At 43.6% G+C, this 27480-nt stretch overlaps 1 protein-coding gene across 5 annotated transcripts in view; it reads right to left on the bottom strand.

Moving 5' to 3' along the window:
• The window catches only part of FASTKD1 (FAST kinase domains 1), a 45192-nt gene that overhangs the window by 17299 nt on the left and 413 nt on the right, over window positions 1–27480 (bottom strand). For 4 of the 5 annotated variants that reach the window (XM_066575896.1, XM_066575898.1, XM_066575894.1 and 1 more), the window contains exons 2-9: window positions 22155–22550; window positions 19867–19935; window positions 15733–15858; window positions 9083–9481; window positions 7095–7205; window positions 3781–3912; window positions 1054–1540; window positions 863–977 (exon numbers count right to left, since the gene is read on the bottom strand). In XM_066575896.1, coding sequence (XP_066431993.1) covers window positions 863–977; window positions 1054–1540; window positions 3781–3912; window positions 7095–7205; window positions 9083–9481; window positions 15733–15858; window positions 19867–19935; window positions 22155–22489 — 1774 coding nt within the window. In that variant the 5' untranslated portion in view covers window positions 22490–22550. Of the gene's footprint in view, window positions 1–862; window positions 978–1053; window positions 1541–3780; window positions 3913–7094; window positions 7206–9082; window positions 9482–15732; window positions 15859–19866; window positions 19936–22154; window positions 22551–27004; window positions 27457–27480 lie in introns of those variants that run through there. The other variant, XM_066575895.1, reaches the window with a different exon arrangement.

Here is a 27480-nt window from a genome sequence, read left to right as displayed (position 1 = left end):
TGGTCTCCAGTGCTCCGGCAGGCTTCCGTGCAGCCCTCAGCGCCAGCAGAACATCGCTGGCTGGTAACGGGCTTTAAAAACCGCACCTCCAGCAAGCAATTGCTCTGATTGGTTCTTGAACGCTGCGACTCAGCAAATCAGAGCTGGTGCTCAATTAACACCGTTACCAGCCAGCGATGTTCTGTTGGCGCTGAGGACTCCATGGAAGCCTACTGGAGTGCCGGACACCAGCGGGAGGGACCTGGACGGCGCCTGCTGAGTGAGTATTGCTTTTTTCTTTCATGTGGTGTAGCTAGGGCTCATTTTAGGGGTAGGGCTTATATTTAACCCCCCCCCCCTCTCAAAAAAAATATCACTGTGAGGCTTATTATCAGGGTAGGTCTTATCTTCAGGGAAACACAGTAGTGTGGGATGGGTGGGCTTACTAAGAGACCCATTGATGCCGCAGACAGCTCCGAGCAGAACACAGCCAGCAGTCATCAACTGCGGTAAGGGAGGCCAGGAGCCCCAAGTTGAACTTTAGGACCAAGGCCCTTGAGCCTCTAGCTACGCCCCTGATGGCAGCCCGGCAGGCCTTTAAAAGGCCCTGGGCTGCCGAGACAACCAAATGGCACTTCACGATCTCAATGCAGGGGTACCGATTGAGACCCCTGGACTCCAGTCTTATGCTGCTGTTAAAATTGTTTTGCTGCAACCAATCACTGTGCAGTTTTCACTTCTTATACTGTTGAGGTAAACTGAAAGCTGCGCTGTGATTGGTTTCTATGGACAAAAAAAAAAGATCTTCTTTTAGACAGCTTTCATAAGACTGTGGTGCCGGTTACTTTGTCATGACCATCCCCATATATTTTAAGATACCTACCCTTATGGTTGAGTACATGCTGTAAACATATGTCAAAAAACGCTCTTCCTTGAGGTGGCTCATAATTCAGGATGGTGAAGGACCGTACGATGGTAAGGATAAGGGACGGATGAATCTGAAAAAAGTGGAAAAATTGGAATCAACAATCAGACAACCCCCTATCTACAGGAGGGGATTCCTTCTTGAAATACCTTTGCAATATCCTCCAGGGTCACTGCTGCAACCGTGTGTAGAAGAGGCGCCTGGGCGTAATTAATTTGCAACAACAGGATGGACAGTTTTGGGACGTTCTTCCAGGTGATGCTATGCAGTAAGCGCTGGCAGGTATCCGATAACCCCATGGCAATTTCTTTATTTATCCACCGTTTGGTCTTGATGTATAGAACTTCTTCTAGTATGAGATTAATGTTGTCCATGTGCCGGAGTCTCTCTAGTGTGCAGCGGTTCATTTTTTGGAAGAGGTCCTTGCAAGTCTTATAGTGGATGTCATAGCCACTAGGTTCTTTTATCAACTGTAGGAGTAAGAACGCAATCTTTTCCATGTTTGGTAAATTGCATTGCGGCATTATAGCATCGATTTTAGAAAGTACGGCTTCATCCACTGAACAGAGCTTCAACAGAGAAAGAGCATGGGCCAGGGTTGCCACATCAAATGGCACAAAGCTTGCAATTAGGTTCCTTCAGAAAAAAACCAAAAAACAAATGATAAAATAGTCAGGAAGTTATGGGGATTAGATAAATATTATATTTTGTGGTGGAAACTACTACAACATTGAAGATATTTTGACAAAAAAAAAACACCCCAAAAAAACAAAAAAGGCTCAAACGAAAGTGAATAATAATCATTCAGTCTAACCACGTGCCTACGATGAACGAGAATCGTTTGTCTTTCACTTTACGCAGCCATCAAAACCATCGTCGGCTCGTTTGCTTAGCATTCGGTTCAAACAGCGATCGTTTAGTCCCTCTAATTCGCCTATACTTGGTCTAAACAGGCTGCACGAGAGCAAACGAGTTGGCGGCGACGTCACTCGCTCGTTTATACGCGAATCCGTTCGTCTAAAAGGACCCTAAATGGGGTCTACTAATCATATGGAGTTTCAGCAGTCCTGCTGCTGAAACTCCCTGAAGATCAGAAGCAATCTGTAGGAAAACCTGCATCAAGTGCTCCATTCTCCTGCAGCGCCCCCGCAGAGAAAAAGTAGCATTACACAGTGCCTATTGAAATCCGTGTTCTGTCCTGGTAACAGACGGACATGCTGAATTCTTTAGACCATATTCAGACAGCCGGATGTGAGTTAGGCCTTTTTTCCACGGGCGGGGCAGATTCTGCATGCAGGAGTCCACAGCGGAACCTGACCCTGCCTGCGGCCGATGACAGTGCTTACCTGTCCTGTTCTTCACTGCCGATGTGGCGGAAGGGCCAGCCGACGTGCATGCACAGTAGAGATTTATTTAAATCTCCTGCTTTCCCCTACATGTTTGTTTTCCTGCTCATTATGTTAACCCTTTCCAATCCAATTTGTATCCTGGTTTTCCTAGGGGGCTTACTCTTTTTCTGCCATTATAAAACGGCGCTATCTTCTGGCTAAAGCCAGTACTGCATGAGGTGACACGTTAGATAGGCTCCGACAGTAGAGAGGCTGGCAATATACAGTAAGAGAACCCCGACGGACGTCTTCCAACATCTGAGCTGTACAGCCTTAAATCATAATGTCTTTAGATGTAAGACAGTGGATTGGAAAGGGTTAAGGAACGAAAATCAGGACCCATGGGGATCCCAAGCGACATATCTCAATCAATCAACTACAATTGTAAACGCCCGAAATACCCCTTTAACCCGATTACCATTCCATTCAGGTAACTCTGTAAAGGCTTGTCTTATGGGATAAGTTGTATTTTTAAGAGCACACTTTCCTTATAAGGGACGAATGGGAAAAATAATTCTTCCACCGCTTCTTGATATTTTTACGGCGTTCACAGAAATAATGTGATAACAGTATTGTGTAAATTGTCATGGGTACAGCAATTGACTATGTCATCACAAGCCTCCTCCAGTGGCATCCAGCACATGCGCCGTGGTGCAAGGACTACTGGCCTTACCTTCATCTGCACACTGCGCAAGGCGGCTTGTGAGGACATCCCCAGACCGAGGAACGTCAATCAGACCAAGAAGGGGAGCAGCAAGCTTGGACTGTTAACTGTCAGAGTTCCTTATCTTCAGTACACACAATTGGACAATGAATATAATAACATCTGTAACATTAAAAGGAAACCCGTCTTAACCTATAAACACCATAAACTAAGGTAACGGTACTTATAGGAGTCCAGAACTGTGCTTTTTACACTCATCTGGCTTCCGGTCCCCTCGCTGTCAGCCCTGGAACGTGGAAAGCACTTTGTGCATTAGACTCATGCCTACAGTCATTGGACGCGCACGCACGGCCCAATCAGAGGAGCCAGACGCACGGCCCAATCAGGGGAGCCAGGCGCACGGCCCAATCAGGGGAGCCAGGCGCACGGCCCAATCAGGGGAGCCAGGCGCACGGCCCAATCAGGGGAGCCAGGCGCACGGCCCAATCAGGGGAGCCAGGCGCACGGCCCAATCAGGGGAGCCAGGCGCACGGCCCAATCAGGGGAGCCAGGCGCACGGACCGAGCTCTGATTTACAGGGCCGACAGTAAGGGAATGGCGAGCTAGGTAAGTGTAAAAAGCATATCCCTGGACTCTTTAGCCCATCCTACAAACCCAAAAACTTATTTTCCGATGCTTATAGGTGATTGACGGCAAGTTCCCTTTAATGGATAACAGATTAGTGGCGATTTGGGGAATAAATACACAAACATATAAATAAACAGGAACGCAGTGAGTGACAGACCGATTCATTAGGCCCTGCCTGTCACTCACAGGGAACTTACCTTTGCAGATGCCTTTGTAGTCCTTTTAATAGTGTGGTCTTTTGGGATGACAGCTTCACCAAAGCCTCCGTTATATACAGAAGTTGGAGAGGTTTGCAGATATCCAGATGTTTTTGCAAGAGTTGGAAAATTCTATAAAAAAATATGATAAAATTTTTTTTTTTTAAATGGCCCGTAAAACAAGCAGCGGTAAATGTAGCATGTAATATGACAGGCAGGGCCTTTATATAGCCGATAATTACTGAGTGAAGTGAGATTTATCACATTATTACCCAATTAGTGACATGGCCCATTTTGGACCAAGAAAGCGATGATTTTTGGGGAATTTTCGTCTGGCACCATTTTATGGCTACATATGAAGTATTGTATAACTTTTATTAATTTTGGGCAGGGAAGAAAAAAAGAAAATTCTGCCACTGTTTCCTTACGGCGTTAATCATGCAGTATATACAGTTTTTTTCTGCAGGTTTGTACGATGACAATACCAAAATTATATATATTTTTTACGTTTTTGCACGATAAAAACCCCTTTTTCTGGAATCTTTTTTTGGGTTCCCTGCACTCAGAGCCCCTTAACGTTTTTATTTCTATTGACGAAGCTCTGTGAGCGCTTGCTTTTTTCGTGACGAGCTGTAGTTTTTATTGATACGATATTGGGGTACATTTAGCTGTTTTGTCATTCTTTTTGTGTTTTTTTGGGTGTGGGTATGCGTGGGGGGGGTAGGCAAAATGAAAAAAAAAGCATTTGGGCCTTTTTTCTTAGTGGCAATTGCCATGTGGGCTAAAAGCAGTGTTCAATTTACTGTAGAAGTCTTTAGCAATGAACGATACCAAGCATTTTTATTTCTCTTTAAATGAAAGTAAAGTGCGCAAAAAATGTTTTTTATACTACTTTTTTTTTTTTTCAAGCTGCGATGTTAGGATCGCTCTGATAATACACTGCAGTATTTCTGTACTGCAATACATTATTGCTTATCATAGTGATCACAGGCCAAGGCAAACCCTATTTTTAATTGTTCTAGCCGTATGAGGGCTTAGTTTTTGGAGGACGAGTTGTATTTTTTAATGGTAAGATTTAATGTATTGTTATGCAATTAGTTATTATGTACCTTTTAAAAATTTCAAGTTGGGTGAAATGGAAAAAAGCTAATGCAGTATTTTTTAAGCAGATTTTGCTTTTGCAGCATTCACGGCGGGGAAAAACGATATGTTAACTTCATTGTATGGATCAGAGCCATTGTGACAATACTACCGTATTTATATCTCCTTTTTATTGGGCGATAGGATGAGATCATTTTTTTCTTAGATAGAATTCACAGTTTGAACTTTTTAATTATTGCATTTATCTCAAACTTTTTTGAATTTGTCTATACAAACATTTTGCTTTTATTATTGTTTACACTGTTTTGGGTGAAAAATGGATAAATGTGATTTATTTTAAAAAATGTTATTTTTTTATCATTTTAGGACATTTGAGCTTGCGATGTTTTGATTGCTTCTACAATGTACTGCAAAACTTCAGTATTGCAGTATATTGTAATTTTAATGATCACATATTAAAGGGGTTGTCTCGCGGCAGCAAGTGGGGTTATACACTTCTGTATGGCCATATTAATGCACTTTGTAATATACACTGTGCATTAAATATGAGCCATACAGAAGTTATCCACTCCCCCACTCCGTTGCTAGCGTCCCCGTCGCCATGGATCCGTCTAATTCTGATGTCTTCTTGCTTTTTTAGACGCGCTTGCGCTGTGAAGTTTTCTCCCCTTCTGCTCGGTCCAGGCACGAGCGGCGTTCTGGCTCTGCCCCCTTCTACGCGTCATCGCGTAGCTCCGCCCCGTCACGTGTGCCGATTCCAGCCAATCAGGAGGCTGGAATCGGCAATGGAACGCACAGAGCCCATGGTGCACCATGGGAGAAGACCAGCGGTGCACCATGGGAGAAAACCGCAGTGCATCCCTGGGAAAGGACCGGCGGCCATCTTGGGAGATTTTTTAAAGTCCTTATTTCGTTGGATCGGTAAGTAGCAAGCGGCTTAAAAACCGCTTTACTTTGCTATTTTATGCCAGGGGGGGGGGTGACAGGGGGAATGGGGTAAGGTAAAATTTTGAGGTTTGCCGCGAGACAACCCCTTTAAGCCCTGCTACAGGCAGAGCTTAACCCCTTAAGGACCAGGCTGTTTTGTACCTTAAAGGACCAGACATTTTTTATGGATTTTACCCATGTGGTGGTTTTTTTGCCCTATTCTTTTTTCTTTAGCTATCAAAATTATTTTTTTGCATTGTTTTTCCCGTGACATATAGGGCTTTTTTAAAATATCTTCTTCACTTCCTTTTTTTTTTTTTTGCAGTTTTTTAGTTTTATTAGCAGTAAAAAGCTAAAAAAAAAAATTAACATTTGTAGATATATATTTTTTAAATTAGTATAATTTACGCTGAAATAAAGTATGGGAACGGGTTCCTCATTTTGTTTTGGACATTTTGATATACAATATGTATGGTTTTGCATTACAGGGCGCATACGGTGACGGTTTTGGTTGGCGTCGGCTTTGGGTTACTTTCTTTCTTATGTACATATTACTGTTTTATTCTGGAATTTTTTTACTTATTTATGTAATTATTCTTTTTACTGTCTATGTCCCCCATGACGTCATAGATGACCTTGAGGGGACCGTCACATGTGTTTTTTTATTTGACATTTTTCCACTGTAGCTGAGGCATCCATAGGAGCCCCATTTACAGGGAGAAACATCCCCCGTAGTGACACTAGTCACTGGCAGAGCTGATCAGGGTCTGTTTGGACCCTGCAGCTCTGCTGTAGCAGGGAATCCCGGCAGTCACATGACCCCCGGGCTCGCATAGTGCAAGAAACACTTGCACTTTTTAGTACTGTACATAGTTCTCATTTAGGACTGTGTACTAAAGAAAGGAGGAGGCAGAAAGTATTAAAAGACACTTTTCCCTCCTCCTCCGAGTTATCAGCTGTGACTAACAGCTGACAACCAGTCCTGCTTCTGATTGATTGCAGAAGCAGGAGGTTTTAATCCATGTCGTAATTTTACTATCGGCTGGGCTTTAAGCCCGGGACCAAGCTCTGTATATTTACAGTGCTTGGTCCTAAATGGGTAAAGATGATTAAATACATTGCAGCAACCATCAGAACACCCCGACTTACATATGTCTCCTTTGGGTCAGTCTGTACAATCATTTTTATGGTGCTGGCACCATAAAAACCTGTATTTTTGGCTGAGCAGTACCTGTTATATACATAATTTTAGAGGAAAACATGGTGGTAAAGCAAAAAAACATTACTTTTGGATAAGAGCGTCACTATTGCATTCCGCTTCTAACATTGCTTTTAGGACAACAAGTAGCTGGATCAGGTCTAGCTCATCAAGGAAGGTCAGCAGCTTCTCTTCAAGTCTGGAGGGAAACAAAATGAATAGGTGACTTTTTTTTTTGTCCAAAAGTCTGCATTGATGAGGTCTGAATTCCACTGCATAGAACTTGGATGTAAGACATGGAATGCATTGCGCCTGCCGCCACCACTAGAGAGAATTTACTACATACTGTCTTATTATGGAGTTTAAAGGGGCTGCCCAAAGAAAACTACTTACACCCTCTCCACAGAAGAGGGGATAAATATTTGATCAGTGGGGAGTTTGACAGCTGGGACCGCCATCGATCAGATATGTATACCCTATCCTATATATAGAGTAAAAGTATTTTTTGGGACAGCCCTAATAATATCTGTATGCAGTGAGCTCCTTAGCTTCCCCTAGTGGTAACTGCAGGAAGTTAGAAAGTTACTTTTTAATTCTATAGAAAAGCTTAGTTCTGACTACTAAAAATGTGTACTAAGGAATTAATTGCACAAAATGTTAGAAACATAAAACAATTGACAGCAGAAAAAGTCCACATGGTCCATCTTGTACATTATTGCTCTCTTAGAATAGAAATATGTTTATTCCAGGCACACTTGAATTCAGCTATTGCTAATTTTCCAACCACGTCTGCAAGACGTTTGCTCTGAGCATCTACTAACTCTTTCATAGAGATGAGCGAATGTACTCGGTTCGGGTGTTTTTGGACTCAAGCACCGCTTTTTCCGAGTATCTGACTTCTCGGACGAAAAGATTCGGGGGGGGGGGGGGGGGGGCGCGTAGTGGTGGAGCGGGGGGTAGCAGTGGGGAACAGGGAGAGCTCTCTCTCTCTCCCCCCCCACTCCCCTCTGTAAGCCCCAGCGCACCCCCGGCGCCCCCCGAATCTTTTCATCCGAGTAGTCAGTTACTCGAAAAAAACGGTGCTCGAGTCCAAAAACACCCGAACCGAGTAAGTTCGCTCATCTCTACTCTTTCAGTAAAATAATATTTTCTGACACTCCTTCTGATTTTCCTGATGTTGAACCTATTAAGGCTAAATAAGGGTTGGACATAACTGTAAGAAAGCTACAGATGTAGCAAATGGGACAGAAACATTTATTGCGTTATGATAACTTCAATGACATCGTATCATAATGTATCAGTCATGTTAAGGATTGCTACATCCGTAGATAGCAGCCAAATATTGGCAGGAATTGGACGCCCCAGATTAATACATATACACTTAGCCGGCATTAACACTCAACATTGCAATAACCTTATTCAATGCCTTCACCTCCATTGTAAGAGAAAGTTATCAAACACAGGAAATAAGGAGAACAGGTTTGTATTAAAAGGGATTGTGCAAGTTCTAAAGTTATCCCCTATCCACAAGATAGGAACTAACTGTTGTAATTAGTGAGGGTCTGACCGCTGGAACACCCAATGATCCTGAGAATGGGGATCTGGTAGGTCCCCAAGTGAATGGAGCGGAGGTCGCGCAGGTGCGTCACCACTGCATTCACTTTAATGACAGTGCTGGAGATTACAGAGTTTAAGCACTCTGGCAATCTCTGGTGCCATCAATGAAGTACATAGAGCAGCGGTGCATCTGTGCGACCGCTGCTCCGTTCACTGAAGGGTCAAATGGACCCTTATTTTCAAAAGGCCCAACACTAATCAAAAAGTTATCCCCTTTCTTGTAAATAGGGGATAACTTTAGAACTTGCACAAACCCTTTAACCAATTAGATTGCAGCTCTCGTTTTTCAGAGGACAAAAGTCAAAGCATCAGCCATTATGCCAATAAATGAAGTATGGAAGTTGTCTGTGTGTCTATATTTTGGCCAAAAGGGTTGAGTCATGATGAATTGGGAAAGACATAATTTACCTGTGTGCCGCGTACTGGGCGACAGTTATGGTTTTTTTATTTTACACTTACCGGTCTTTTAAATGATGAATGTTCATTCTACTAAGAGCGGTAAACAGATGTATAAAAGTGCTCGGATCGTTACATGTGTCCACCATCTCGATAAGTCTTGGTTTTGCGATAAGTGGGAAGACTGAATTGTTTAGCTGCAACTGTTGGAACTCTGAAGTAATGCTGGCGAGGTTAATGGCATCCATTGCATCTATATTCTGTTTGAAGAAGTTGTCATATTTCTCCAGCAAGGAGACGTACGTAAATTTATACTGGTAGAATATCCGGATCACCCTGAATGCATGCTGGATGCCGGACACGTCAAAATTATGCATGGAGGATTCAATTTTTCTGATCAGTCGTTCTTGTAGTCGTGGTGAACTTACTGCTTGCAGGCTGGCCAGGAGACAGGATAACGATCTGTAGCGCAGAAGACGGGACAATGTTATTGTATCTGAAATATTAAACGCTTTTGCGTTCATGGACGCCTACGCACTTGAGTTAAAGCATGCAGATTTGTTTTGCGGATCTTTGGGTCCAGAAAAACAAAATCGCAGCATGCTCCATTTTAGTGCGGATTTCTTACGGACGGCTTCCATTGAAGTCAATAGAAGCCGTCCAATCCGCAGCCCTTAATTCAATGAATGGCTGAGTGCTGCCTCTGATTGGCTAAGTTCTGTGACCAATTACAGGCAGCGCTCAGCTGTCATTCAATGAATGGTTGAGCGCTGCCTGTGATTGGCTGAGCACTCAGCCAATCAGACCAACACTTTCAAGAGGCAGGGATTTTTAAATCCCCACCTCTTGAAAGTGCTTTAAACCAGGGTCGGGATTGCAGAGAGAAGACGTGTTGGAGCCTGGACAGCGCTGCCAGGCGAGTCATGTTTAGTTGTTGTTTTTTTTCTACACCTAGGGATGATTTTCAGAGAAGGGCTTATATTTAACCCCTTAAGGACATGGTCTATTTTGGGCTTAAGAACGCAACGATTTTTGGCGGATTTTCATCTCCATTTTTCAAAAGCTGTAACTTTTTTATTTTTCTGTCTACACAGCCACATAAGCGCTTGTTTTTTGCGTGGCAAACTGTAGTTTTTATTGGTGCCATTTTTAGGTACATAGACTATATTGTAAAACTTATTATTTTTTTATGATTGCAGGGAGAGAAAACGCATCAATTCTGCCATAGATTCTTTTTTTTAAAGCATTCATTATGCAGCATAAATGACACAAAACATTTTTTCTGCGGGCCGGTACAATTATGATACCAAAATTCTTATATTTTTTTTAGGCTTTTCCACTTTTCTGCAATAAAAACCCTTTTTTTGGAATTTTTTTTTTTGGAATCTTTGAATCGCTGCATTCAAAGTCCTGTAGCTTTTTAATTTTTCCATAGATAAAACTCTCTGAGGGCTTATTTTTTGCCAGATGAGCCTTAGTTTTTATTGGTACCATTTTGGGGTACATACGTTTTTTTTGATCATTTTTATTACGTTTCTTGAAAGGCAAAATGCTAAAAATTAGCATTTTGCCTCAGTTTTTTTAGCGTTTCTTTTTTACGTGTCGTTACGGACACAATGATACCAAATATGTGGGATTTTTTATTTTTATACTAATAAGAGAAAAAGCACATAAATAGGGTTTTTTTCTATTTTATTTTTTTATTTTGTGTCCCTCTGGGGGACTTACAGCACAGCACCGATGATCGCTATGATAAGGCATTGCAGGACCTTATCGCTTCTTACAGCGATCAACAGTGATTAGGGGGTATCCCCGCAGGGATTTTTTACGTGCAGCATGGACCTTCCCAGCGCAGAGATGTCCTATCTTTTGCAGGTGTGAGTATTTTGCGCCTGTAAAAAACAGACATGTGAACACACCATAGGGAACCAATAGTTCTATCAGACGTGCTTTTTTTTGCGCTCATAGCTGCACGCAAAAAACACTCATCTAACTTTGCCTTAAAGCTGTATTTAATTTGTTCTTGTTGCTATGAAGAATTGATTTGTCCTGTTTGCAGACTCTGAATAAACTTGCTCCTAAATTGGGTTGTTACATCACAAAAAAAAACTAAAACTTTTTCCACTGAAGCCAGCTCACCATGGATTGATCCACAGGTTCAGCTTCAGGAACTTCTGCTGCATGGCGATTTTTGCTTGGGAACACTGTAATTCCCCTGTAGGGACCACTCATGAGTATTAAATACCATACATTCAAATGAATGCCTGACCATGTAATAAATGTACAAGCCGCATCAACAGAGGGGAAGTTGCTCCGTGTTAGGGGTTCACAGCTCGGGTTCATAAAGGAGGTCTTGAATAGACACCCTGTATGATGTCCCTATGTCAAAATGACATACTGAAAAATGTTGCCTTCATGAAACAAACTTTTTTGGTTTAGTTAAGTTACATGACTATTTTTGAGCTTCGTTATATGGACCTAAAAGAAATGCATAAACCGCAAAAGCCTAAAAGCGCCGTTCAGAATTATAAAAACATAGCTGCTTTCTTTGAACAATAGCGCCATACCCACCCACAGGTTGTGCCTGGCACTGCAGATCGGCCCCATTCACTTTAATGGTGGTAAACTCTTGTTCGAAAACACAACCCATAGACAGATGGAAAAAATGTCACCGTGACAGAGGAAAACCCTAAAAGAGCTGAATATAATATCACCGAGGGAATCACTAAAATAAATATAATTTAAAAATGTCTCAAGCGTGATCCTTTAAGGCACGCACCTTAAAAAACACAACACCATGCTTCTTCAATTTTTGTCCTTCGTTCTGACTAAAAACTACTTCCTCTTTGAGGGGAAGCACTTCCACCAGCTCAGGGGTACAGCTATGGGGAGCCCGTGTGCCCCCAGCTATGCTAACCTATACCTGGGCTGGTGGGAGGAGACCATCGTATTTAGTGAGACCAATGAGAACTGGACCACCTATGTGGGTGCGTTTTATTGATGATATTCTCATATTGTGGACGAGAGAAGCTGAGGACTTCCGAAAATTCGTTGATCATCTAAATAGAAATAATCTAGGTCTGTTCTTTACGGCTGACATTGATGCTCATAAAATTACATTCTTGGATCTACTTATAACAAAAACAGAAAATAGATCCTTGGAAACATCTATTTTTCGCAAAGAAACAGCTACGAATACTCTCCTACACTGGGAGAGCCACCATCCCTTATCCCTCAAATGTGGTATCCCCAAGGGACAATTTATTCGTGCCCGTCACAACTGCTCTGTTGAGTGTGACTTCTCTGTAAAATCACAAGAGATGAGTCGCAGGTTTATCAATAGGGGCTACCCGACTGAAGTGGTGGAGAGAGCCAATACTTATGCAAAGAATTGTAATAGAGATCAATTCCTAAAAACTCGTAATAGAGCTAACATGGACAGCAAGATGCGAATAATCGGTACGTTTGATGATCAATCAAGTGAAGTGAGACATATCATCAGTAAATATTGGCACATTCTCTTGAGAGATGTTGACCTTGCGACACATCTCCCTGGTAAACCCTTAATCACGTACAAACGCGGACGGAACCTGAGAGATCAACTGGTCCACAGCTTATTCCCACCAAAGTTGTCAGCTAGAGCATGGTTGGAATCTGATCTACCAAAGGGCACCTACAGATGTGCTGGCTGTAAGGCCTGTAGATTCATTGGACAAGGCGATACCTTTACAAGCTCCGCCTCAGGGAAGGTATTTCAAATAAGGGACTTTATAAACTGTCGATCAAGCGGCGTTGTCTATAAAGCCACATGCCCATGTCCATTAGACTACGTCGGGAAAACCATTCGTCAACTGAGGAGACGAGTCCTGGAACACGTTGGCAATGTGAGCCGTGGTGAGAATACCAACTTGGCGGTGCATGTACGTGATATGCATAACAATGACCCTGCATGCCTTAAATTTCAGGGTATTGAGATAATCAGGGAGAATGGAAGAAGAGGGAACCAAGACAGCTTACTATTGCAGAAGGAGACACGTTGGATTCATCGCCTGGAATGCTGTAGTCCTAAGGGACTCAACGATTGTCTCTCATTTGCGGCATTTATTTAGATACAATGTATGCATATATATATATTAAATGTGATATGCGCTCCATTACTGCTCTACAATAAACTATTCCACATTCATGCAGGTGACTGTTACTGTCAAATATATGGCCTTATGACAAAATATATCCATCTGTATACATATGCTAGGCTATACTTGCCTCCATATCCCACATCATGGAGAGGCTTTTGTTCAGCAAGGAGATGGTTAATCTATATCATCTGTTTTTCTCCTAGTACCATCTCCTTTTATCCGCATAGCTCCATATGCATTGCGATACTTACCAACAATACAGTCACTATACTGCATTATATATAGTTTATGCGCTTACTAATTTGACTTACCAACAAATATAGTCTTTATGCTGCTGTGTTATTTTGCGCTATACATCATCTATATGCATTCTAGTTAGTCTCTAAGTACCCCCTGTGTGGCCTTGAAACCACTCTTGTGGTCAACTTATATCCTTTACCTGTATTAGCGATTATAAGAACTGACAATTGTGTTGCTCCGTTTATTTTATTTTTATTCTACACCAGTTCTATATATCGCCCTATTAGGGGCTTTTCTGTCCCTTCCAGTCCACACTGCTGCCGCGCGCTGCGTTGCCATGGTGCTGTACGCCGACCTTGCTATCTAGGTTCCTGGTTGGCAATGGTTGGCGTCCCGGACCCGCTGGTGGCACTGTGCATGCGCGAGACTTCCGTTTTATCGCGGGATCTCGGCTAGGCTATGTGATGCACTGATCTTCGCTCATTGGAGCTGCAGGGACGAGCCCCCTAACAGGGAGGCGTGGTCTGGACTTTATAAGCCTCCTCTCTAGGCTACATACCATTGCTGCTCATTCTCTTACAGCCTGTCAGGCTGTTCAGTCCTATACCTGATACTTACCATCCTGATGATGCGGTTATACCACCAGTAACCGCTGAAACGCGTTGATGGTGTTAGCTATGTTACACTAATGATAGCCTTACTGGTTGGATGGACATGCAACATATGTCCACCTTATCTTCTATCAGGCTTTTCATGTGCTGATAGTGGGAATTCAATGCACATCATATTGAATTCCCTCCTGTTCAACTGTTTATTGCCGCTAGTAATTGCAAAATGTTACAATTAGCGGTACTCATCTGAATGAAAGCAGTTATATTCAGCCTTCACCTATCAGCTGTATATAGTAGTGAGAAGTCCTCATGAGAGGGTCATTTCTTTTATTGACCCCGGACTAAGATTTACCGCTCTATCAAATAGTTTACTTCATTAATGGTCTCGGGGTTAAACTACATGGTGTTTTAGTGTTTCATCATACTATACACTATTTAACCCTGTACCTCAAATTTTTAAGCGGTATAATCTTTTTGTCAGCTCCAATATAAAATTGCTGCTATCCACGTCAGTTATTAATAACAGAAACAGTGACTGTGTTATTTGGAGCTGTATACAACTACAGTGCTGACTTATGGCTATACACAAATTATATGTGCCACTGTCACCGTAGTTGTTGTACCATACTTATATCGGTGCAATTTAGTCTGGGCATTGATATATAGTATGTGGAAGGACTTACCCATCTATATAATGCCAACCTCTTTAGTTGGAGTCTAATAGTAATAAAGGATCACGCTTGAGACATTTTTAAATTATATTTAATAAAAGTTATATTTTAGTGATTCCCTCGGTGATACCATAGACAGATGGGGTGCCGTATTTGGAAGAAAGCAACTATGTTTTTTGAATTTTCTAATTAAACCCTTAAGTCTTGGAAGTTTCCACTTTTGTTTCCTCCTCCCCACTTTGAGAGATTTTGTTAGACGAGTTGTATTTTTAATCCTACTATTTATCTCATATTTATTTTTAAAAAGTATATTATGAGCTACAAGTAGTATATTATAAGTATAAAGTCCCACAAAAAAAAAAGCTGAAAAACTATTTTCTGACCACCATAACTTGCACGATCTATGGTTTTCATTTTGGAAATGGCTGTGATTGGTTCATCGAACGCTACAGTGATTGGTTCTCGAGCGCCACGGCTCAGCCAATCAGAGCCAGCGCTTCCTGGAGGCGGGATTTATGAACCCCTAACCAGGAAGCGGCAGCTGAAAACTACAAACAAGTGCCACGGAACAGCAGGAGAAGTACGGCAGATCGGACAGCGCCTGTTGGGTAATGTATTGGGTTTTTTTTTTTTAAATGCTGCTAGAGCTTATTTTAGGTACAAACAGTAGAAATTCCTAATGTAAAAGTTGCACCGCACCACACAAAAACCACGATTTTATGTGATGCAACACATAGGAAGACTCCATAGGGAAACATGGGCTACAAAACATCCCAAATCGCGCCTCTATAGAGCATGCTGCAATTTTTTTTCTTGCAATGTAGCAGCCTACAAAACATCACTAATATGGAAGAACCCATTGGAAAGCACGGGCTTCACATATATGCAATTTATAGCGCTGTCGCATCGCAAGAAAAATCGATTTTGTCGCCTGTGTGGAAGTGGCCTGAAGCAGATTCACTCAGGGCTGTTGCCTTTGGCAAATATATCGGTATTGGTATGGATAGAGTGCGCCCCGGCTGGGCGCTGAGCCTTTCCTTTTTTCCACTTACATAGGATCATCAGCATCTTCCAGTTTCTTGTCGACAATGTTGGCGATCTGTCCTACAAGCGGACTAGCGTTTAGATCCTGCTTTCTCAGGCACTCTGCAAAGTTGGCCAATGTTCGAAGATCAAGCCTATGTATCAAAAGAAAACAAGACAACCCTGATCACAAGGCGCAAATTAACACTTAACACTCTATGAAACCCCTTATTTTTTATCCAAAACCCCTACTACACTATTCTTGTAACTCGAAGAGAAAAGAAAGAAAAAAGCTGAGCCTTTCTCCAGATCTTGGATAGCAGACTTAAAGACTTTCATGGCTGTGAACGAGCTTGTAAGATGGTTCTCCATACAGATATAGCTAAAAAACACAGCTCAATGTTGTACGCAGCCATTACAGGGCACCCATGGATGTGCACGGGGCCTCCACTGTAATTCGGTAGGTAAGAAAAAAAAAATGATTGGACTCTACTACGTACAGAGCTAAGCTCCCTAGAAGCATTTTTGTACACATCACCCAACAGAAGGCTGTACAGAAGTACCTCTGCTTGTTGTGATCAGCCAGGCGATAAAATCTGATTTTGCTAGATGAATTGGCTCAGGTCACTCCGACCCATTAAAAAAAAATAAAAAAAAATTCGAATTTCCAATAAATAAGGAAGGGGTGTGTGACTACCAGGTTCACATCCCATCAAGGGCAACGTTTGAACAAGAAAAACAAACATAAAACCTCCATCCAGATATTGCCCTTGGACGGATTTAAATCTAGAACTCTAGCACTGCAAAGCAGCAGTGATAGCAACAGTGCCACCATGCTTCGTCTTCCTTCTTTCTTGTCTGGAGGAGCAGAAGGAGAAACACAAAGAGAACATAAAGTCCAGGCAGATGTCCTTGGCCAGACTTGAACCTAGGAACTCAACACTATAAGGCAACAGTGCTAATGGCTCAGCCGCCATGCTTGTTATTTCTTCTGCCTCCTCTTCTAGAGGGGAAGTAGAAAAAGAATAAGAAAGTAGGAGAAAAATGGGAAGGAGGACATGAAGAGGAGGAGAAGGAAGATAAGCAGGAGATGAAGGAGAATAATAAAAGAATCATCTTCTTTTGTCCTTCTACTCTTCCAGAGAAGAAAGTAGTAAGCAGGGTGGCTCAGTGGTTAGCACTGTTGCCTTGTAGCATTCCAGGTTCACATCTGACTATGGAAAACATCTGCATAGGGTTTGTATGTTCTCGGAATATTTCTTCTCCAGCTTCTCTTCCTCTGGAGAAGGAAGAAGAAGAATAGTGGCTCAGTTGCAGTACTGAAGTCCAAGGTTCAAATCATATGAAAGGCAACATCTGGATGGAGAATTTATGTTTTCTTTTTTTTTTTGTTCTTGTTCTCCTCTTCTACTGGAGGTAAAAGAACAAGTTTGGGGGCGGAGGAGTTGTTAGCGCAGCAGTTCTCGGTTCAAATCTGTCCAAGGATAACATCTTGATGGAAGTTTTATGTTTTCTTTGTGTTTATGGTTGCTGTTGTCCTCACCTGGAAGTGAAAGAACAAGTGTGGTGGTTCAGTTGTTAGTGCTGTTGCCCTGCAGTGCTCGAGTCCAGGGTTTAAATCCGACGAAGGGCAACACCTGGGTGGAGGTTTTTAAAGTTCATGCAGACGTTACCCTTAATGGGATTTGAACCTAGAACACTGCAAGGCAACAGCACTAACAACTGAGCCACCACATTTGTTATTACCTCTGTGAAGTCAGCACCCCATCTTTCGAAAAAGTTATTTTTTTTATAAGTTCTGGATGCACCCCAAAGAGTTCTAGAGTTCCCTATTAATTTTAAAAATAGTTCTAGCGAATTAGGCAAAAAAAAAATCAACAAATGTATCTCTGCGGTGCTAACTTCCAAAAATGATATTACTAAATCAGCGAGAACGTTGTAAATATGGGTATTAGAGCTTCGAGCATTCAGAGTTTTCTTCAGAACTCTTGAGGTGCTCCCCAGAACTCTTATAAAATCGCGGGATTTCCCAAAAAATTATTTACACATAATAACTGAAATTTTTTTGATCCGGCATCTAAAAATCAGCGAGAACTTTGTAAATATTGGTTCTAGAGCTTCGAGCATTAAGAGTTTTCTTCAGAACTCTTGAGGTGCTACCCAGAACTCTTATAAGATTTTTATAAGAGTTCTGGGGAGCACCTCAAGAGTTCTGAAAAAAACTCTTATTGCTCAAAGCTCTAATACCCATATTTACAAAGTTTTCGCTGATTTAGTAATATCATTTTTGAAAGTTAGCACCGCAGAGATACATTTGTTGATTTTTTTTGCCTAATTCGCTAGAACTATTTTAAAAATTAATTGGGAACTCTAGAACTCTTTGGGGTGCATCCAGAACTCATAAAAAAATTACCTTTTTTGAAAGATGGGGTGCTGATTTCACAGAGGTTTTGTTATTTTACTTCTAGATGAGGAGAACAGCAACAATAAACCCAAAGAGAACATAAAACATCTATTCAGATGTTGCCCTTAGACAGATTGAAACCTAGAACTTCAGCACTGCAAGGCAGCAGCGCTAACATCTCAGCCACCACACTTGTTTTCACCTCCAGAGGAGGGGGAGAACAGGCACCAAGCTAAGCACTGAACCACCATGACCACCACCACATTAGTGGAACAGATTTTTATTCCCGTTGACTTTAATGGGAGTTGGAATTCACTATCCCAATTCACGATTATATTTCAAAAATTAGGTCGGGATCATATTTCAATAATCACTCAACATTATAAACCAGCACACAGAATACCATATAGATCTGTAGTATGGATTTACAAGGGACGCCATTAGGCCTTTCTGTGATGTAAATGAAGCCTATGGCTTACTTAAAGGGGTTGTCCCGCGGCCAAAACAAAAACTTTTTCACACCCCAGTCCCCCATGTTAAGTAAGCATCACAAACTACCCCTGTAAATCAGTTTTTTAGAGCGTTTCTACTCACCATGAAGCTGTTTCATGAAGTTATAAAAATCTTCTTCCAAGATGGCCGCCGTCATTTCCCAAGGTGCACCGCTGGTCTTCTCCCATGGTGCACTGCGGGTCTTCTCCCATGGTGCACTGTAGATGTTCTTCTCCAGTCTGAGCTCCACTGCCGATTACAGCCACCTCATTGGCTGATCGGCACCACGTGACGGGGGCGGAGCTACGCGATGACGCTGCGAAGGGGGAGGAGTCAGGACACAGCTCGTGAGCCCGAACCCTCCAGAAGAGGATTCTGCGCAAGCGCGACTGTTGCGGCGACCAGAGGAAGAGTTTAGTCATCGCCATGGAGACGGGGACGCCAGCACGGGAGGGGGTAAGTATATAACTTCTGTATGGCCAATATTTAATGCCCGATGTATATTACAAAGTGCATTAATATGGCCATACAGAAGTGCATAACTGCACTTGGTTCTGCGGGACAACCCCTTTAAAGGGGTTGTCCCGCGGCAGCAAGTGGGTCTATACACTTCTGTATGGCCATAATAATGCACTTTGTAATATACATTGTGCATTAATTATGAGCCATACAGAAGTTATAAAAAGTTTTATACTTACCTGCTCCGTTGCTGGCGTCCTCGTCTCCATGGTGCCGACTAATTTTCGCCCTCCGATGGCCAAATTAGCCGCGCTTGCGCAGTCCGGGTCTTCTGCAGTCTTCTATGGAGCCGCTCGTGCAGAATGCAGGCTCCGTGTAGCTCCGCCCCGTCACGTGCCGATTCCAGCCAATCAGGAGGCTGGAATCGGCAATGGACCGCACAGAAGAGCTGCGGTCCACGGAGACAGAGGATCCCGGCGGCCATCTTCAGCGGTAAGTATTGAAGTCACCGGAGCGCGGGGATTAAGGTAAGCGCTCCGGTAAGCTTTCTTTACCTCCCTGCATCGGGGTTGTCTCGCGCCGACCGGGGGGGGGGTTGAAAAAAAAAAAAACCCGTTTCGGCGCGGGACAACCCCTTTAAGACTGAGGAAAAACTACACTCGAAAAAATCTTAAAGTGTGAAAAAGGACCCAAATCATTGGTTTCACTGGCTACAATATCAAGACTATTGACGGCGTCTACTATTACATGGTAATTCTTTTTTCTTTTTAATTTCCCTGTTACGATCAGTAGGAATAAACGTACTCACCTTTCTAATCTTCTCCAGCCTTCGATTACCAGCTGCTGTATTAAGGGGTTGTGTGCCTCCAGCTGAAACCTTGATATGAAGAAAAGGTAAATGCAGTGTATTAATATATACCCACAGGCTATGGTGGTACCACTACCACACCATAGTTACTAGCGGGGTGCCACAAAGTTTAGCATTGAGCCATATTCTTTTTAAAATACAATCATACAGTTGGAAGGGACCTCCAGGGTCATCGGCTCCAACCCCCTGCTCAGTGCAGGATCACTAAATCATCCCAGACAGATATTTGTCCAGCCTTTGTTTGAACACTTCCATTGAAGGAGAACTCACCACCTCCCGTGGTAACCTGTTCCACTCATTGATCCCCCTCACTGTCTAACATCTAATCTGTGTCTCCTCCCTTTCAGTTTCATCCCATTGCTTCTAGTCATTCCTTGTACAAATGAGAATAGGGCTGATCCCTCTGCAGTGTGACAGCCCTTCAGATATTTGTAGACCGCTATTAAGAATCCTGCTGCTGCTTAGCCCAATTCCTCCCATTCTGTATGTGCTTCCTTCATTTTTCTTGCCCAGATGTAGGACTTTGCATTTCTCCTTGTTAAATACCATTCTGTTAATCACCGCCCACTGTTCAAGCTTTTCTAGATCTTTTTGAATACTCTCCCTCACTTCCCTAGTGTTAGCTATCTCTCCTAGCTTTGTGTCGTCAGCAAATTTGATCATTTTGCCATCAATTCCCTCCTCCAGATCATTTATAAAAATGTTGACCAACACTGGGCCTAGGACAGAGCCTTGTGGCACCCGACCTGATACATTCTTCCACTTGGATGTGCAGCCATTTATGGCCACTCTTTGAGTACGATCACTCCATCTACTGTCATCCCATATTTGGTCATTTTTTTCAACAAGTATGGTATGAGATACTTTGTCAAATGCTTTAATAAAGTCAAGTTATACTATATCCACCGCATTTCCCTGATCAACCCTTTCAGTGATTCTGTCATAGAAGGAAATTAGATTCGTCTGGCATGAGTTGTTAGTTACAAACCCATGCTGCTCTGGTTAATTACTCCATTTTCATCCAAGTACTTGCATACATGCTGTGTAATAATTTGTACCGAGATCTTTGGTCAGGCTCATATTTTACTGTGCAATCCTTCTACCGGGTCATTAATAATATATATATATAAAATCAAAATTGGGGGTTATTTAGTTAAGAAAAAAAAAAGACGTCTGAGGGGCGAACTAATAACTATGTACAAATATATCAGGGGATAATACAGAGATCTGTTTATACTCAGGACTGTAACAAGGGGGCGCCCTCTATGTCTAGAGGAAAGAAAGTTTCTACACAGACATAGAAGGGGGATCCAAGTCTCAGAGTCGACAAATCTGGTTAAGCTTGTGGATGATTAAATGTTCAACTGCTCTTTTTTTTTTTTCTATTAAGGAAAATACAAAAATATTGGGCTTTTTGAGGATGGCTGAATTGTCAACTGCAAGCTTGTTTCCCAGATGAAGTTGTTGACACTCTTGTCTAAGGCCGCATGCAGACGGCCGGGTCGGATGCCGTTGCGAGAATTCTTGCAGCAGGATGCGGTCCCGTGCCCCTGCACAGCCCTGCGGCTTACCCGCTCCCAGCGCCTCCTCTCTGCGCTGTGTGTCGGCTGCCGCCCAGCCGGCGCATGCGCAGAGAGGAGCCGGCCCGTCACCACTGACATTTTTGTGCGGGCCTCTGCGAGACCCGCACAGAAATAGAGCATGCAATTTGTTTTCCGCGTGTGTTTTCACGCGGACAAATCACGGCCGCCTGCCTAGGATTGCGTTATCTAATGCAATCTTATGCAGGCGGGCAAGGGCGGAATTTCCACCCGTGTGCAAGGGGCCTTAATCTCCCTTTGCTTTTTCAATGCAGTATCACAGGGTTGGCCACAGAAAACTAGGCCGGCACCACACGCTTATGAAAGCTGGCCAAAAGAAAATCGGTCTTTGTTGCCCCTAGCAACTAATCACAGCACAGCTTTCATTTTGCCTCAGCAGTGTAAGAAGCGAAAGCTGCACCGTGATTGGTTGCTATGAGCAACAGGTATTCTTTTAGCCAGCTTTCATAAAAGTGTGGTACCGATCCACACACAATAAATATATATATATATATATACATATATATATATACATATATATACATATATATATATATATATATACACACACACACACACACACACACACACACACACACACACACAATAGTTAGCTAAAAACCACAGACAATGTATTCGATTGCTTACGATATTAAGGTTTGCAAAATATCCACCAGTTCTTGATCCTCTAGACGATCCACATTATTCTGTGCTAAAGTGCAAAGCACAGCAAATTCCGGATTATCTCGAATTTGGTAAAATGTTCTAGATTTTTCTGGATCTCCTTCCTGAAAATACTGCAGCAGATTGAACACGTAGCCAACGTGATGCACCGTAAGTGCGGATCGGTTCATGCCCAGCAGCTGGAACACTTGGTATTTTGTTTTGCATCTTTTTAACTGGACCAATAGTGGTTCCGTTTTCAGGCTACGAATCTGCAGCAGTCGCAGCGAGAGCAGGAAGGGGCTCCTCCAACGGAACATGGCAGCGATCCTTCTCTATACAAATGCTAGCATGGTCTTCACCATCCTCTTCTCTGCGCACCTGGGAGTAAAGATCCGATTAGAATCCATTTGACATGAAGGAATAGATTTTACAATACAACAGATTTTGGGTGCATTGGGGGTTCTACGTTCTGTTCAGGAAACAGGAAAGGGGAATCTCCACGGCTGTGACTCAGGACGGAACCAAACAGCGCCGAACGGACCTTATTGACTATAATGCGGTTGTTCGCTTTCCACTCAACTACCTGACTTTTAGCCGGATGAAAAAGCGCTGCATGCTATTTTTTTTCTTCCGGTATTTTGTGCCGGATCTGCGAAGGAACCTCTGATCGGAGGTTCCAACGCAGATGGGAAAACGGCCTTAAAGGGGTTGTCCCGCGGCAGCAAGTGGGTCTATACACTTCTGTATGGCCATATTAATGCACTTTGTAATGTACATTGTGCATTAATTATGAGCCATACAGAAGTTATAAGAAGTTTTATACTTACCTGCTCCGTTGCTGGCGTCCTCGTCTCCATGGTGCCGACTAATTTTCGGCCTCTAATGGCCAAATTAGCCGCGCTTGCGCAGTCCGGGTCTTCTGCTGTCTTCAATGGGGCCGCTCGTGCAGAATGCCGGCTCCGTGTAGCTCCGCCCCGTCACGTGCCGATTCCAGCCAATCAGGAGGCTGGAATCGGCAATGGACCGCACAGAAGAGCTGCGGTCCACGGAGGGAGCAGACCCCGGCGGCCATCTTCAGCAGGTGAGTATGAAGACGCCGGACCGCCGGGATTCAGGTAAGCACTCTCCGGTTTGTTTTTTTAACCCCTGCATCGGGGTTGTCTCGCGCCGAACGGGGGGGGGGGGGGGGGGGGTTAAAAAAAAAAAAAAACCCGTTTCGGCGCGGGACAACCCCTTTAACCCCTTCCAATCCACTGTGTAACGTCTGACAACATTATGATTTAAGGCTGTACAGCTCCGATGTTGGAACACATCCGTCGGGGTTCTCTTACTGTATATTGCCAGCCTCTCTGTTGTTGGAGTCTATCCAACGTGTCACCTCATGCAGTATTGGCTTTAGCCAGCATATAGCGCCATTATTAACGGCAGAAAAAGAGTAAGCCCCCTAGGAAAACCAGGATACAAATTGGATTGGAAAGGGTTAATAATCTCCAATAAACTAAGATCATATGATCACAAAGAACCAATGTAAACAGAATGTAATTGGAAGACTCTGGCGTAGATCCGTCACAAGATGACAGACAAAGTTGTGCAGAATTTGTCCAAGAAAACGCCATAGGGCAGGACAGGCGCCATTATAGCCAATGGGGTCCGTCTGGCAACTGTTGCTTCCATCATAGGAAAGCTGAACCCTACTTTAAAGGGGTTATCCAGGGGTTTTAGGAATAGTCTGTTCATAAAAAAAAATTGTTTAGCCTGAAGTAATAAAATAAAATACTCATTCCTGCGTGCTCCCCCGCCACTGCCATCTCGCCGGTTCTCCGATCCCCGCTGAACTTTACTTCCAGGGGGGGAGTGACACTGACTGGGTCACATGGGCATCGTAGCACCAGATGAAGGGAGCCAGTGATTGGCTGCAGCAGTCACATTGTCCTTTTGTAGGGGTTGTCAGCGCCGGCTCCCTGCACTCAGTAGTGAAGACTAGCGGGGATCGGAGATGCTGGCGAGATACCAGGCAGGGGAGAGCGGATGGATATGTATGTAACCTGTTATTTCCATACTGCAGGCCATGCGAGGGTCTACAGAATATTATATCTCCAGGTAACCCCTTTAACAAGCAATTATTGTAGAGGAGTGGTCTGATTTCAACAGTCTTAGGCTGTATTCAGACGGATGATTGCGACCCGTAAAAACTGGTCCGATTTCAATGTGATTTTCATGCGTTTCTGGAAATTTCATGTGCAATTTCTGTTTTGGATCCTTTTTCAAATACATAAAAATAAAGTCACATAAATCTGCAGGTTCTATCCTTCCCGGTTCTCTTCTTAAGGTCCCCATGGTTACATGCGTTAAAAACAGATCACATGCATCAAGGGAGACCATTCTGTATAGTCGGACAGAAATGGGGCATGCCGCGTTTTTTTTTTCACTTGTACTGTCCATCTGAGTAAAAAGAAATTCCTAAATGTACATCCCCCATTCAGATCAACGCGTTCGATTTCCGTGCAATTTTAGTACAACTTTTTCGGTCTGAAAAGCACACAGAAAAATCACCTGTGTCAATACAGTCTTAAAGGGAACCCGTCATCAACTCCAAGCACCATTATCTAAGGGCTGTTTACACGCAACGATTTGTCATTTGAATGAGAGAACAATGTCAGAGTTCTCTCAGGCAGCCTGTTTATGCCCGCCCGTATCACATCTTGTATCCGAGCTAGAGGCAGTACAACAGGGTACTAGAGCCTCCATGCCTGCCTGTATCACATCTTGTATCCGAGCTAGAGGCAGTACAACAGGGTACTAGAGCCTCCATGCCTGCCTGTATCACATATTGTATCCAAGCTAGAGGCAGTACAACAGGGTACTGGAGCCTCCATGCCTGCCTGTATCACATCTTGTATCCAAGCTAGAGGCAGTACAACAGGGTACTAGAGCCTCCATGGATACAAGATGTGATATGGGCGAGCATTGAGGCTCTAGTACCCTGTTGTACAGCCTCTAGCTTGGATACAAGATGTGATATGGGTGGGCATGGAAGCTCTAGCTTGTATACAATATGTGATACAGGTGGGCATGCAGGCTCTAGTACCCTGTTGTACCGCCTCCAGCTTGGAAACCAGATGTAATGCAGGTGGGCATGGAGGTTCTACTACCCTGTTGTACCGCCTCTAACTTAGATACAAGATGTGATACGGGCGGGCATGAAGTCTCTAGTACCACGTTGTACCACCACTGGCTTGGATACAAGATGTGATACGGGCTGTCATGGAGGGTCTAGCTTGGATACAAGATGTGATATGGGTGGGCATGGAGGCTATAGTACCCCGTTGTACGACCTCTAGCTTGGATACAATATGTGATATGGGCGGGCATGGAGGCTCTAGTACCCTGTTGTACCTCCTCTAGCTTGGATACAATATATGATACGGGCGGGCATGGAGGCTCTAGTACCCCATTGTACTGCCTCTAGCTTGGATACAATATATGATACGGGCGGGCATGGAGGCTTTAGGACCCTGTTGTACTGCCTCTAGCTTGGATACAAGATGTGATACGGGTGGTACAACAAGGTGGTACAACAAGAGGTGGTACAACAAGGTACTAGAGCATCCAAGCCTGCCCATATCACATTTGGTATCCAAGTTACAGGCAGTACAACAGGATACTAGAGCCTCCATGCCTAATAGTCAGTAAAGTTGTAGTAGTAGATAAAGATGGATACGCTCTTGGTGCACGGTCCAGGAATGGGTCCAGACTTGAAGATCCCCACAGAACCAGGATATAACCAAACAGGAGAGAGGACCAGCACACAGGAAACTTTGCAAAAAATTGTCTTCTTTATTCCCCAGTACAATGCATAAAAACTGCGACGTTTCGACCAAATAAAATAGGTCTTTGTTGACAAAGACCTATTTTATTTGGTCGAAACGTCGCAGTTTTTATGCATTGTACTGGGGAATAAAGAAGACAATTTTTTGCAAAGTTTCCTGTGTACTAGAGCCTCCATGCCTGTCTGAATCACATTTTGTATCCAAGCTAGAGGTGGCACAACAGAGTGCTGGAGCCCCCATGCCTGCCCATATCCCATATTACATGCAAGCTAGAGGTGGTAAAACAAGGTACTATAGCCTCCATGCCTGCCACTATCACATCTTGTATCCAAGCTACAGGTGGTACAACAGGATACTAGAGCCTGCATGCCTGCCCTTATCACATCTAGTATCCAAGCTAGAGGTGGCATAACAGGGTACTAGAGCCTCCATGCCCGCCCGTATCACACCTTACATCAAAGTTAGAAGCAGTACAACAGAATACCAGAACTTCCTTGCCCACCCGTATAACATCTTGTATCCAAGCTAGGCCCGGTACAACAGGGTACTAGAGCCTCCATGCCTGCCTGTATCACATCTTGTATACAAGCTAGGGCTTCCATGAACACCCGTATCACATCTTGTATCCAAGCTAGAGGCGGTACAACGGGGTACTCGAGTCTCCATGCCCACCCATATCACATCTTGTATCCAAGCTAGAGGCGGTACAACAGGGTACTCGAGTCTCCATGCCCACCCATATCACATCTTGTATCCAAGCTAGGCGCGGTACAACAGGCTACTAGAGCCTCCATGCCTGCCTGTATCACATCTTGTATCCAAGCTAGAGGCGGTACAACAGGGTACTAGAGCCTCCCTACATGAGGTCAGTTTAACTTATCCTTTCGCTCTGATATTGTAATCACTAAGGCAGAATGTAAACGGCCGGGTTGGATTCTGACTGCGAAAGAGATTTCACAGTCAGAATCCTACCCTTTTCCCCCGGCATTGAGCCCCGTGTACCTGTCTTGAAGTCTTCTTTCTGCTGACGCCCCGCCGCACATGCGCAGTACAGAGTCGGTCACGCTGATGAGGACATGGAGCCGCGGGACAGACAGCTTCCATTAACTGCAATGCAAGCTGTCCGTGCGAGCCTCGCACTAGAATAGGACATGCTCCAATTTTTCACCGCGAGCGGGTATGAAAAAGCATTTTCCATAGCATGTCCTATGGGGAGCATGTGACAGGGGATCCGGAGGCGAACGCTCGCTTCAGATCCCGCAGTACACATACGGCCGTGGGCATTGGGCCTTACTGATATCAACGTTATAATCACACAGAGAAAGCTTCATTCCATCCGACAACTTCTAGGGGAGGGACGTTACTGACAACAAGTGTGTGGAGGTCATGGAGCTTCTAGTGGCTGACAGCTTCCCTCCCAGCAGGTCTCTATTCCCCACACAGTCACAAATACTATATATTATTTATCACATACAATC

Source organism: Eleutherodactylus coqui, chromosome 8, assembly GCF_035609145.1.
Source record: "Eleutherodactylus coqui strain aEleCoq1 chromosome 8, aEleCoq1.hap1, whole genome shotgun sequence".
Classification (NCBI taxonomy): domain Eukaryota; kingdom Metazoa; phylum Chordata; class Amphibia; order Anura; family Eleutherodactylidae; genus Eleutherodactylus; species Eleutherodactylus coqui.
This window is presented reverse-complemented; position numbering and strand designations above follow the sequence as displayed.